The sequence below is a fragment of the Notothenia coriiceps genome, unplaced genomic scaffold (genome assembly GCF_000735185.1).
Source record: "Notothenia coriiceps isolate Sejong01 unplaced genomic scaffold, NC01 NC01_scaffold00038164, whole genome shotgun sequence".
Classification (NCBI taxonomy): domain Eukaryota; kingdom Metazoa; phylum Chordata; class Actinopteri; order Perciformes; family Nototheniidae; genus Notothenia; species Notothenia coriiceps.
This window is the reverse complement of record NW_011370865.1, coordinates 11,361-26,022: the sequence shown is the minus strand read 5'-3', so window position 1 is coordinate 26,022 and position 14,662 is coordinate 11,361. Positions and strand designations below refer to the sequence as shown.

General features: G+C 41.9%; 1 protein-coding gene across 1 annotated transcript in view; it reads left to right on the top strand.

The window, feature by feature from the left end:
* Positions 1-5,478: 5,478 nt before the first annotated feature.
* The window catches only part of LOC104968004 (PVR cell adhesion molecule), a gene marked incomplete at its 5' end in the record, with an annotated part of 13,768 nt that continues 4,584 nt past the window's right edge, over positions 5,479-14,662 (top strand). The window contains 3 exons of the mRNA XM_010797540.1: positions 5,479-5,772; positions 11,270-11,387; positions 11,956-12,104. Coding sequence (XP_010795842.1) covers positions 5,479-5,772; positions 11,270-11,387; positions 11,956-12,104 — 561 coding nt within the window. The remainder of the gene's footprint in view (positions 5,773-11,269; positions 11,388-11,955; positions 12,105-14,662) is intronic.

Below are 14,662 nucleotides of genomic sequence, written 5' to 3'. Positions count from 1 at the left end.
AGATTCTAGTATTTGGAGGATTTGTTTCAGCTTTGCACTTGAACCAATAGCAATGAAGAATTCAGGAGTGGTCAGGTTTACTTATTGACTCTTTCCCTGACACTGTTTATTTCTGTGGAGTCACACTGACATATTAATATAATACATTGATCTACAGTGGTGTTGTATGGAAACATCAGCAAGCAAGTCAAACATCACTCAGAAGATAAACTTTTGATCAATAAAACAACAAGACTGACAGCTATAGCCATGCTAGCATCTCTGTGAAGCTGTAATTGAAGCGTTTTGAGCTAAATGCTAAAAAGAGCATGCTTACATTGTATTGACAATGGCACAATTGTTTACATTTGAGAGGTGTAATGTTCAGCATCATGGCTTAGCATACTTACATTTGCTAATTTTCATTAAACACAAAGTAAAGCCGAGGCTGGTGGGAATTATATTTGTTTTGCAGGTGTTTTTCATAAAATATGTATTGGACGAATACAAAAATAGCTCTTAATATACTAAGTTAATAGTTAAGTAAACATGAATGTGAATGCAAAACGTTACGGTACTGCATCCAGTAGTTGCCTAGAGGTTCTTACATTTTTTTTTTAAATGTAACCTTATGGAAAAGAGTTCACCATATTCAGTAATTTATCCTCTGGGAACAATGATGCTTGTTGAGAGTTTTTTATCTGGACCAGCCTTTCAAATGGACTTCATCAGCCTTTGAAATGTGTACAGATTGCTTCAAACTGTTTTAAGAGCTGCACACTGTGACACAACCCAGATAGGACATGATTCTGGGTCAACTTTGATTGATTTAAGGAAGTAAATGGGTCATTTGTGGCAATGGTTAGGGGGTTTTTGCTCCCAAAATGGCTCATCTCTATACTGCACCACACACAGTATGCAGTAAGTGTGGCCAAATGCAGCAAACTATTTGTAATCTGGTTAAGAGTTAGGTCTTAAAAGGGGTACAGTGTGGCTTGGGTCTGGCTAAATTCTGCATAATACCAGGGTTAAGTTTGTGTCCTCGCTGCCATAGTTGCATGTCTTCATCACTTTTGTTGCTTGGCAGAATGTGGGCCAAATATAAGTATTAATGTGGTCCGTACTGGGCTTCACTAATTAGCTTTCTGGGTGTCTGGATTGTTTCAACACAATGTCCTGATGTCAGCTGTCCTGTGTGAATGCTGCCTTAATGCAGCAACAGCCGGCTTCACACTCAGTTACAAATCTTCATGCTTGGCAGATATGCCCAACTTGTTTTTTTACGTTAAGTCTGGCAATCTTCCAGTCACAGGCTTTGATCGGCTTGCCAAGTCAGAAAGAAAGAGTTTTAGAGAAGTCTCAGGTTCAGGTTAAGGCAAGGGTCTGCCTTGCTGAAGCTGCTGGGACAATGTCTCACAGTAAATGTCTCTCTGAAGCGAGCAAATGTGACGGTGAGTTGATTGAAGAACATTATTCTTGGCTCCAAATTGCAATTTTAATAGAAGAAATGGAAGCATGCGTTGACTATGACACATTTTAAGCTTTTTAAGTGCTTGGTTTCATAAACCAAATACACTCCATGCTGTTAACAGTTTTTGGAAACATGAGGCACTTTCATTTCTCCCTCCCTGTCAGTCTCTATCATTCAGGCTATTGGTCGTACTACCGAAGGGTTAGTTTTGGTGGTGTTTATTCAGCTCTGTCAGCATAACTTCCTGCTTGCCCTCTAATTACTCTCTACACAAAATGTCTCTGATAACTAGCAGTGTGCCCAATCCGATGCAATGTCAGGAAACACATCAGGGCCTGATACCCCTGACTTGTTTAGGCCTGCTGTTCAATCCCAAACCTCTTTCTGCCACTCTGATTCACTCTCTTCTCTTTTCTATGTGATCCCTCTCTATTTATGCCTTTCAGTTCATCTGTCCTCTGTTTGTGCCTCCCTTTTTCCTTTCCTTTCCTTTCCTATCCCGCTCATATCTAAAATCTCTGCTCATTTGTCAAGCTTTGTCTATGCTTTCCATGTCTATTCAGGCTCTTTGTTTAATCTAATTTCCTGGGATATATTCCATTTTCAGAAAGACAATATAAGACTTTTTAAATGTCACCTGGATTTGGTTTGATATAATATATGATGAAAGCAGACACAATCAACCATACAGTTAACAAAGACTACACATTGACATTAGGAAATAATCATTTGAAGTTAAAGGAGGAATCTTTTAGGGCTGTACCCGAATATCCGAAAATTGGTTCGTTGGAGTACTATTCGGGTTTCAATTTCTTTATTCGATAAATTCAATTTCTTGAATTCTCCAATATCAACGTAAGAGCTTGTGCCTCTTCGGGGGGTGCTAACACTTAACCATACACTTTATCGTTTACTTTCTCCATCTTTATATGTAGACATGACGTTTCTCCGTTAATCTCCGTCACGTTGTTTCCATAGCAACAACAACTTCCTGTCAACAGCGCTAACTCTCCTTCAAAATAAAAGCATGTCCATAAATAGGAAGCCAAGCCAAATTACACTTAAGAAATATACAACTGCAACAAAAGTAAAAAACACAATGCAATATCCTTTTCAATTTCAAAGAACACAAATTGGGTTAGGCTATACTGTATGCATTGACAAATAACTATAAAACAACAATACTGTCGAATAACAAAATGANGCTCTGTTAGCAGTTCTTTGTTAGTAATTCTATCGCTCGAAGTGGAGTCTAAAGAGATGAGTTTTCAGTCTGCGCCGGAAGATGTGCAAGCTATCTGCTGTCCTGATTTCAATGGGGAGCTCATTCCACCATTTTGGAGCCAGGATAGCAAACCCACGTGTTTTTGCTGATGGAAACTTGGGTCCCCCTCGCAGCGAGCCGTTTGGCTGATGCAGAGCGGAGTGCAAGCGCTGGGGTGTACAGTTTAACCATGTCCTGGATGTAGGAAGGGCCAGATCCATTCGCAGCATGGTACGCAAGTACCATTGTTTTGAAGTGGATTCTAGCAGTTACTGGAAGCCAGTGAAGTGAGCGGAGGAGCGGGGTGGTGTGGGAGAATTTAGGAAGGTTGAAGACCAGACGAGCTGCTGCATTCTGGATGAGCTGCAGAGGTCGGATGGCACATGCAGGTAGACCAGCCAGGAGGGAGTTGCAGTAGTCTAGGCGTGAATTGACGAAAGCCTGGGCCAGAACCTGCGTCGCTTTCTGGGTCAGCTGGGGACGTATCCTCCTGATGTTGTAAAGTGTATATCTGCAGCAGCGGGTTGTAGCAGGGATGTTTGCAGTGAAGGAGTTTGTTATCTAGGATCACACCCAGATTCCTTGCAGTCTGAGTCGGGGAAACAACAGAGGTGCCGATGTTGATTGTTAGGTCAAGAGTGGGACAATCTTTTCCCAGAAGGAAAAGCAGTTCAGTCTTGTCAAGGTTGAGCTTGAGGTGATGAGCAGACATCCACTGAGAGATGTCAGTTCGACAAGCAGAGATGCGTGCGACGACCTGGGTCTCTGAGCGGGGAAAGGACAGAATTAGTTGGGTGTCATCAGCGTAGCAGTGGTATGAAAAACCATGCGGGCTAATGACTGATCCGAGCGAGTTTGTGTACAAGGAGAAGAGGAGGGGACCAAGAACAGAGCCCTGAGGGACACCTGTAGTTAATTGACAAGGGTCGGACTCGGACCCTCTCCAAGTTACCCTGTAGGTACGGTCTTCGAGGTATGAGGTGAGGAGGGAAAGTGCAGAGCCTGAAACTCCAAGTTCTTGGAGAGTGCGAAGGAGGATCTGATGGTTCACCGTGTCGAATGCAGCAGACAGGTCCAAAAGGATGATGACAGAGGAGAGGGATGCTGCTTTAGCAGTGTGCAGTTCCTCAGTGACAGCAAGGAGGGCAGTTTCTGTGGAGTGACCTTGTCACTCATATGTGACATTTTCAGAATGACTTTCCGGGAAAAATTTGGTTTTTCCAGTTGTGTCAGAACCTTCACACAGTTTATTGAAAACAAGTATTTGTACCTTTCTTTCTGTCACAAAACTATCCACAAACCAATTTGCTTTTTTTTTTAGCCTTTTGTACTTACACAGGCAAGATTAAATAGAAGGGGGAGGTGCTACACAGAAGCTCCAATGGCTTTCTCCATTATCCACTATGTGGAGCTCGGTTTTCTTGCTAATACCAATTTTAAAGTGAAAATGTACCGAAGTTGATGCATAACATTTGTCCCTGAATTGCCATGATTTTTCACTAAAATCGAATCATCTCTAAATGCTGGTATGAGGGGGCGTTAAAAATAAAAATCTCTAATGGATATTAAAGTAATTTGCATGTTTTCTTTATTTTAAAGACCTTAAACACTGTTGTTAATACTAATGCTGGGGTAAAAGGATAGGCATTTTCAAGTATTTTCTGTTGGTTGTTGGTATACTTCTTTTAAAAACATGACACATTGTCCAAATGTAAACATGCTCAACCATGTTTAGCTATTTACAGTGTAAATGTATCAGAAAATGTCCAAACACTTTAATCAATGACCATGAAAATACACTTTTGTGTCAGTCCCTCAGAATCATAGTGATGATTTCTTTCTTCAAAAACACAGATAAACCAATTTCAGCACTGACAGAACCCCGAATAAATCAGCAGTCAATGCACTAGCAAAAAAGTGTTTTCATTAATTGTCTGTTTTTTTTCAATAAGTAAAGTCTCTGTGCCGCAGGTTGAAAGGAATTTAGAGGAAAATTACAAAATCACACCCTGCAGTACAACATGAAGTATGTGAACAGTGGGTATAACAAAAAAGTAAATTGCAGCACTTGAAATCACAAAATAATGGAATTCACTGACATTTACAGATTTATTGGTAGTGGAAGGGCATTCTCTTGGAACAATGCCACTTTATAGAACAAGTCCGCTTTGATTTAACAACGCTAATGTGATGGGAGAGGAGAAAGCAATGTTGCAATATCGCTGTTGAAATGTGAAAACCTAGTAACTGTCGGTATGTTTGATGTTTCACTTCAATTGGGGAACTACCTGCAAGAAAGTCTATGATGATGAAGCTCTCTCCAAACCAATTGGTTGATGTAAAACATGCATTATAATCGGGTCAAGGAAAAAGTTTCTCTTTCTCACTGTTACATTTTTGTTTCACACATTTGCAAGGGATTCGCTTTGTTCTGGAATATTCTAATAGAATACAAGCTGTAATTAAGTCATAAAAATGTATATAAACTGGATTTTACAATTCAAATTCTTCATTGGCTTTAATAAAGACACTGCAGGACTTTTTTATGGATGTTGCTTTGCTTTCTTTTCGGTGTCTGTGATGTTTTTGAGGCCTAGGGTCACACCAGAGGGCCCATCCCTCTCTCATCCGAATGGCATTACACACAGCAGGGTGCCACGGTGTACAGTACGTGAACACATCTCAAACTGATTGAACCTCCTCTTGTCTGATATCTCTTTATTTTGCTCTTCTCCCACTTGTCTCCCCCTTTCTCTGCCTCCAGCTAAGCCTAAGAACTCTGCCAATGTTGTGACCGTTCAGGCCGAGACCAAGTCGGTGGTGGTGGCCACGTGCGAGGCAATGGACGGCAAACCAGCGGCCACCATCAAATGGTTGGGGTCAGTTGGAGGCAACCACACCACCAACACAACCAACGGGCCAGATGGCACAGTGACGGTTCGCAGCGAGTACCGCCTGGTTCCAACGGCAGCAGATAACGGCAGGGAGGTGACCTGCATGGTGGAGCAGAAGACTCAGGAGCGACCGTGGGCTCACACCGTCCAGCTCTCGGTGGAATGTAAGAAACACTTAAACACCTTTTTACATGATAATGTCTTCTTGAGCTTAAATAACGCATAGGCACTAGGTTGATATTTTTCCATATGGGTCATAAAAGGATACAAATAACTTCACAGATAGATCTGTGCCTTGCCAGAGTCTTTAGGTGTTTAATTTGACGTTTCACCACTTATCTATGAAGAACAAACATTGCACATTTATATCCTCTCTACTATACAGCGATAATGAGGAGGGGATCATTTTATATTAGTGTGCAACACTTTCTTCGCACACCTCCATTCTAAAGCACCTCCCAGTCTCTTCTCAAATGACAAAAACAACATCTGGTTCATTTGTTTTAACAGTTGAGAACACCTTTTTAGTTTATCAGGGTTTCCAACATGAAACATAACATAAACAAACAGTTCAGAGAAACTGATGTAGGGTAAGGTATGGGTGATATTTGAGGACAAATATTCGCTCCTAGTCTTGGCATAAGTAGTTTTAAACCTAGTTGTAACCCCGCAAGACCTTGGTATATCAATCCACCAACTGATCCAATAGCAACAAAAGACCTGAGGCCTCTGCTACGAAGCCGGATTTTCGCTTAGCGAGCTAACTTCAGGGTAAACTCTGGGTTTCCGGTCCTACGACGCTGATTCACTTCTTACCGGGCTAGATCTCCATGGTAACTTATGCTGAACGGCAAACCTGCTCCGGAGCAGATTTGGTTCCAGGATAAGAGATCAACTCAGTGAAAACACAGCCTGCTGACCAATCAGAGCTCAGTGTGCTGAGTTTAAAGCTATCAAGTCATATTACAGGATAAATGAAATACAGTTTAAACTGCCGTTGCAGGAAAGACGGCCGGCAAAAATCAACTGACTGTGTGAACATTAATAGAATATCACCTCCCATCTTCAGAGCAATCTGACTAATATAACATTAGCCTTAAGAAAGCTTACTTACGGAGCCCTGGAGGGTTCATAGAGAGAAACATTTATAAAACGAGGCCACGTTTTATTAATACGATATACTTTCTCGTTCGCACAAGATACTTTCTTACGGTTAGACACATCGAACTGCCAGATTATTACGCCATATTATTAGTTTTATGAACAAGATGTCCAGTCGCCAGGGCGTGTGTGTGTGTATGTTTGTGTGTGTGTCTCTGTCTGTGTGTGTGTGTGTATGTGTGGGCATTTGTTTTCAGAAGATATTATGATAGTGGTGCTCGTTCCGGTGCACTCCGACAGCATTTAGCACTAGCCTACATCGAAAGTCTATTGTGCGGAACGAGAAAGTATATTGTGAGCACAAATTAATAAAACGTGGCCTAGTTTTATTTAAATTGAGGCCACGAATTACATCTCATGCGCACAAATTAATAAAATGTGGCCTTGTTTTATTGATGTTTCTCTCTGTGAACCCTCCAGGGCTCCGTACTTACTTAAATATCTGCCACAACATAAGTAACCGGATCAAAGCAACATTACGTAGCCTACAGTCCGCGGCACTGTGAGTGCAGACGTCGATGTGTCCAATTACCATTCATATCACATCATAATGTATCATATATTTCCTTATCTGAGNAGTGTCACTTTCCCCACCCCAATCGTTGTAACACCTGGTTAGTGTTTGTACCTGTTCGCAGGCCTGTATGCAGGACTTACTTTTCATTTGATATTATAATCTGTTTATACTTCTTCAATTGAAATTGTAGGTACTGAGATGTGAGATAGGCTCCTATTTTCTGGTGTACGACGGTGGACATTCCTCTCTGTGTCGACTTTCTTACACATGTGTTCTTTTCTGCAACACAAGACTTCGGGTGGCGACGAGGTGTCAATTTCTAGTACATTAGTTGTGGTACGAGCGTTCTCTTTCGATTCTGTGTGCTCAGCCTCTCGTACTGAGTAATTAAGTTACATCGTAGCACAGGGCGGGGTTTTGTCACAAAACATGTGTCGAATATTACACTAATGTTTTGAGGTATAGAAGAACCGTTATGTCATAACACTGGACACTCAACTAAACTGCCGGTCTAAATGCTGAGTTACTCGACTGAGCTATTCCTTGTATAATTTAGGATGTGAATGACTACACTATACTTACCTATTAACACGTGGTTCAGCTGGGACACGCGTCGAGCTGGCTCAGACGGCGCCTGACACACATCCGGATGCATTCCACGGAACTAGGCCTAAATATACAACACCGTCCTTAATCATCCTTCATCGCTCGGGGACCGTCTTTCCTTGTACTAGTCGTCTCTGTCTGTTTGGAGTGTATTTGTGCTCTCTTGCCTCGTTATATATATACATTCAACACTCTGTAGAGTCGCCATCTTTTGTCTTTTACTTGACATTTAACGACACGAGATCAAATTTATCTTTTGATCGGTGCAAAATACACACCACACATGGCTTATATACGAAAGAGCAACAGCGTGTTCCTCTCGAAACGGCCGACCCGCGTGTTTAAAAAAGCACGCTGGGTGATTAGTATTTATAAAAGACCTCTTTCGTGTTTTTCGTAGCCGGGGTAGGGCCTGTGGTGTGGGTCTGTCTCTGGTGGCTGTGGTGGTTTTGGTATGTGGCTGGATTGTTCGTTGCGTACCATTGGACTTCCTCGCTCGCCTTGACCTTGTCACACAGCTACGTCTTTCCCTTGAGCGTTCCATCTCCGATATCGGGTCCACCTTCCATTACACCGTCCCAAGCTACACAGATTTGGCATTCTCTCGCATAAGAACACGTTGCACTCTTTTCATCTATCTAATCTCCTTCTCACACTCATACTTTTGTCACGCGCACGCCACCACTATTCTACACAAGAACTCGATTACTGGAGGTGTCCCGATCCTCACCACTTCGGACAGAGAAACCCTGGCTTGAGTTACCGGGTTGATAACCAGCGTCGTAGGACCGCTTAGCGAGATCGCGTTTGTTTTGGGTTAGTTAAGCCAGATGACTCAAACATATCCAGGGTTGAACTGGATTCGTAGTACAGGCCTCTGGCATAGACTACATTCAGTTTGTTATTATTACTCTCCATCCACATAAATGTTTGTTAATGTGTTCCTTTGCTGATTAGCAGAACAACAGCAGGTATAGTTTCCATCAAGGTGTTTGTGTTCGCCACCGTTTCACCTTTGTTATAAATGTGTTGGCATATTGTGACAAATGCATCCAGAATTGTATAATTACGCACAATATGAGGATAGGCAAAACTGATGCCTAGTGATAACACGCAATTTCACACCCAAAGACCTAATTTTAAAAAGATACTTTAAAATAAATAGCATAAAATCACCTTTCTTCAATTTCTGGAGTAGAGCAAATCAAGGAGACATGTTTACACACAAATGTACACACACACACACACACATGTTTGCTTTCTTCTAATCCATTCATTTCCACAGGATTAAAACAGGCGACAGGTTCAGCGTGGCTTTACAGAGATTTAGTGAAGCTGACAGCATTGTCTCACCTTTGTGACCTCGCTGCAGTTTCCTGCAAAGATGGAACAGATTGTCTTTGTCTTTTTATAATCTGCCATTTTTAGAGCACACACGCACGCACATACACAAGTAATCAAAACTGCCTGTCAAGCTGCAGCAAGAAGTAACCAGCAATGTGTTTTAAAAAATGGATTCTACAAGAACAAGAGACCCTGAGTATGGGGGCTGGAGACACAGGGTCATGCCTGCAATTCAAGCTGTCAAATTAACTTCACTGGCTTTAAAGCAACATATAAACAAACTGTGCATCTCAGTGTGTAATTAATCTGATTTAGCATCTCATGTGTGCAGCCTTTGTGAGTGTGTTGGCGTCTGTAATAACAGAATGCAGAGAGACAGAAAATTATAGTTTAAGGATGTGGAAATAATGACATCTCTGTACACTCCTTTTTCCTAAATGTAATTCTAACTCTAAAACCAAACATTGATCGAGGTAAATTGACCTCGCTCTTGAAGCCTTGGTCCTCTCAAGGATAGACAAACAGGAGCACACACTTAACACACTGTGACTCCTCACTGTGTATGGGTTAGTTTCGCGCTGGTGTGAGGGATCATGTCTCCTGTCTGCGCTGTAACTCAGATCTGCTTTTATAGGTCAGCGCTCTCTAGGAGGAACACACACTTCAGATTACATACTCCCACACACCGTCTATACCCATACTCCCCTCTGTCTCTTTCTCTCTCTTGGTCAATCTCTCTCTGTGTGAAGAGAGCTTTTCTATTAGCTTGTTTTAACTTCTTACATGCTTTGGTCTGCATTCACTGTAAAACAAATAAAAAGACTTATGATAGTGACTCTAACTGATTTTCTTATCCTCCCAACATAAGTGTGCTTTGATATTTGTGGAGAAAAGCTCTTTAAGGTAGCAGGGTTTTTACTCCGGATACAGCACAGCTTACACACCTCACCTTAACACACATTCCTTTCAGTCTTGAAGTGAGGTTTTCTTTATGTTGTAACAATTTGAAACGGATTAAAGGGGTTGTCCAGGTCTTTTAAAGAGGGGTTGTATGATGTATTTATCCCTTGTCAGAAGATGCAAGTTATCACGTCCTCAGTTTGGAGAAACAAACAGAAGTATAGGACAAAGGCTGAGCAATGTACTGTTGTGGAAGTGGGCAAAAATTATTTAGTCACCCAAAAAAGATTTGTATCCATTTTTATCTACAGTAGCTGGTCTACCTCTGCCTTGATCGATAGTTTGTTAGTGTCATTGTGTGTCTATAGTTAGTTCGTATTCAACAAAGTGGGTCTTTTTAGATGGCTAAAATATGTTTTTCTGCCGCCCCCTGCCACAGAATTATATTGCTAAGCATGTCTACTGCCATCTACTTTAGGAATAACACTATGAAAAAGCACCTCATACAACCCCACTTCAAGCAACCAAAACTATCCCTTTAAAAGAGTGGTGCAGGAATGAGTCCTATAACCCAGAAATGAGTTAGCATTTTAGCACTCCAGTATGCTCGCCTCAAAGTCAATGTGTTTTTGAATGTGTTTTTGGTTAGATTCCTACAAAAGTACCCGATTAACACAAGCTTAAAATATGTTATATATTTTTGATCTACAACATTTAAATATGTCAGTAAATACCCAACTCGTCTAGAGCTTTATGTGTCATAAAGAAGGAAGTTGCTGACATGGGTCTAAATAAGCAACAGTCCGCCTGTATCTTAGTGGTGTTTTTTCTCAACCAATGCGACTTTGATGTAGTTGGTTCTTAGCCTAATATTACTTCAAACAACCCCACTTTAAACAATCCAAACTATCCCTTTAATAGAGTGGTGCAGGAATGAGTCCTAAAATCCATGAATGAGTCACTCATCACTTCCCGTTTGCTTTTCTCAAAGGCCTGTTTTTTTTTTTAGATTCCTGCAATAAGGCCTGTGGTTCACACACCAACGAGATTTTCCTCACTCGAGAATGTCTTCATCAATCTCCATGTCATTGATAGGCAATTTACGTTCCTTAACATCCCGTTCTCTCTTTCAGACCCCCCCTCTGTATCCATAGAAGGATATGACAACAACTGGTACGTCGGACGCTCAGACGCAGTGCTGCTCTGCATGGCCAGCGGCAACCCTGTGCCCACCACCATCACCTGGACCGCGTAAGAGCCACTCTCCATCTGTGATTGTTGATGTAATCACGACAGAACTGTGCACAACAGTCCTCCGTCTTAAACGATAATCACCCACTAATATTTTGATAAACACAAATGTTCTTAACTTCTCATCCTGATGGACAGATGGTGTGCTGTGCTGGGTTTTGTGAGAGTGTGTTTTTGATGAATATTGAGCAGGGAGACAGAACGGCTGTTCACATGTCTGTGATTCTGCTCACATTAATGCTGTGTTTGAATACCAAAGTGACATTTTTTTCTCGTTTCTCATCCCTATCGGTTCTCGACTTTTTCTGTTTCTTCTTTCTCATTTTTCTCTCCCCCCTCTCTCATCGATTTGTCTTTTTGATATTCTTATACTTCATCTTGTTTTATCCAATATCTTGAAACCGTGGTCTACCGGCTGTTTTTCTTACATTTTATTTCTCCCTCTTTCTGTCCTCTAATCTTTTTTTCTGTCATCCCTCATTCTCCTGTCCTTTTCTTCTTCTCCCTTCATACCTCCCATCCATCCCTCTTTCCTTCCTTTTCTTAATTCATCTTTTCTTCCCTCCAGGGCGTCGGGGGCGATGCCAGACACAGTGGAGGTGAGCGGCAACAAGTTGACGGTGAGGAAGGTGGACGACGCCGTCAACACCACTTTCATCTGTGAGGTCAAGAACAAGCACGGGGCCAGCAGGCACCAGATCACCACCATCGTCATCGGTGAGTCCATCAAAACACAAACACAGTGTGAACGTTGCTATACACAAAACAGCAGAGATATTTAGCTGCAAATATGATAAAAACCTCACAACATCCCATAAAACACAATGTGACCATTTTCTCAAACAGCATGCTTTCACTGCCTGCACACACACACACACACACACACACACACACACACACACACACACACAAGTTATATATGGCAAATTCACACACACACACACCCACACCCACACACACATACACACACACACACACACACACACACACACACACACACACACACATACACACACACACACACACACACACACATACACATACACATACACACACACACACACACACACAAACACCTATAATCACACTTGTTAGATGATGCTACTCCATACATTATCGCGTTATCAGGTGTGCACCTTCACACACCACTATTGACACATTTAAAAGACATGCACATACATTTGCACACATGAACGTACAGAAACATAAATCCCTCTTTCACACACACACACACACACACACACACACACACACACACACACACACACACACACACACACACACACACACACACACACACACGCTGGGATCAGGGCTGCGATCAGAGCTGCAGGGATGCTTGTCTCGCTCAATCTTCACATTGGAATTGTATCCGTCTCTTTCTCCTTTGCTGGCCCGCTTTCAGCAAAGCGCAACAGAGGATTTTGATTGACCCCTTTTACCCACAGCAGGGCCAAATTGCAGGACAAGGGCCAACTCTAAATGTTTTTAACTTCAGATCGAAAACCACTCTCTTGAAAACGGGGATCTATATGGCCACGACGTGGCAGGAAACTGTAGCCCTGCTGGACACAAATTAAATGTGAATGGTGGTTTATGAGTCTGAGGCCCTGGTTGCAGCGTTCTGGCCCTGCGGTGGACACGCCGGTGGTGGGGTTGTTGGAAGGTTTTTTCTAAATTCTTATTCATGTTGGTGTGAGCCAGTTTGCCCAGGTTTTTTTCTCTTTCTCTTTTTTCTTGTTTTTTTATAATTTTCCCCTTCTTTTCATCCACTATTTATTTTGCATATCAACTAACACTTTCTAAGCACTATAAGTCTTTCTTTGTACTGTTTAAGTCTTCTCTTCCGTCCAGCACGAGTATTCCGGTCATGTCTGCATGCACTCTTGATCTTTCTGCTGGGTCTTGACTTTTGACGTTTGCTAGTCTGGTGATCCGGCTTCTGTTGGCACGGGGTTCAGTCGGGGTTTTTCTCTTTCCATCTGCCCTTTGACACTTTCACACATTGATCCGATACACACATATACTCCTGAACACGCAATCAGGAATACTCAAACCCAGGAACATGTCGGCATTCTGAGTTGCCTCACTGCGCATCAGCAGGCAGGCCTTGGAAGCTTTCTTTATCTCTGTGTGTGTTCCCGCAGTGTTGCACTCCACACTGCGTGTTTGACCGGTCAAACTGCTTCCCTTCTTTCTTCTTCCACTTATTTTCTGAGGAATTAGTTTGGATAATCACCATGCTAAGATTACAACAAAACAAAACAAAAACAACATCAACTATTTTGCCAAAGACAGAGGTAAAGCTACATTTAGAAAAATCTGTGAGAAATTGGTGCTGGAGATTTTGCATGATCTCCTGGGAGAACAAAGATGCTTTTTAGCCTGGCGGTGTGTTGGGGGGGATGTGTGGGAGGTTCAGAAGTGGCTAAGCTGCTACTGTTCTAGCTGGAAGCATAGCACTGTGACTGACTCAAAATATCACGGAGGGTACTCTTGCCCCTTCTAGCACACACAGAAACATAGGAATCCTTTACAGACACATGTAAAATCTCCACATATTTACTCAGAAAGCAAACACACATACTTTTTTTATCGTTCCAAGTACCTGAATTCAAGCCCAGGCTTTGTGATCCACTCCCCCCTCTGTGCTGAATGTGTCCTTGGTGTTAAACGGTGACCCTGTGTTCCAACGCAGGATGGGTATAAAGTAACGTAGCACCTTAATCTTTCAGTTTAATACATTTAATCATAGAAGGTGGGCCAGCTGGCTCTTTGCTGAGGGAACAAACAAAGATGGCAGCATTTATATACTCTTCTCTTTTTGTGTTTTATTGTCTTACAAACTTATCCAAAGAGTGCATAGGGAATGGTTTGTGACTTAGAGAAACAACGTAAGTGATAAGAATAACATTGGCTATTAAGGGATTCACAACTGTGATTCGATGTGTACATGCAGCCTCTTTAACTATCCCTTCATCTCACCTTATTTTCTTTGTTTGTACTGCTTTTTAAATGCGAATTGTGTTTGTGCATAATTATTTTTGATTCTTTAGTAATATCAGCTTGACACAATCACATGTAAAATGGACCTGGACTTTAGGAAGAACTACACCGTATAGATCCATGAAACTGGCCACAATAGTCCTTTAATCAGAAAATGAATATTCTAGCATTCCAAATGTGCATTAAATGAACTCTTCATGGTGGTGACAGTAGGTGAATCATGACTATCTAATCTATTAGCTCCCCCCCCCCCGACTGCCAAGGCACAC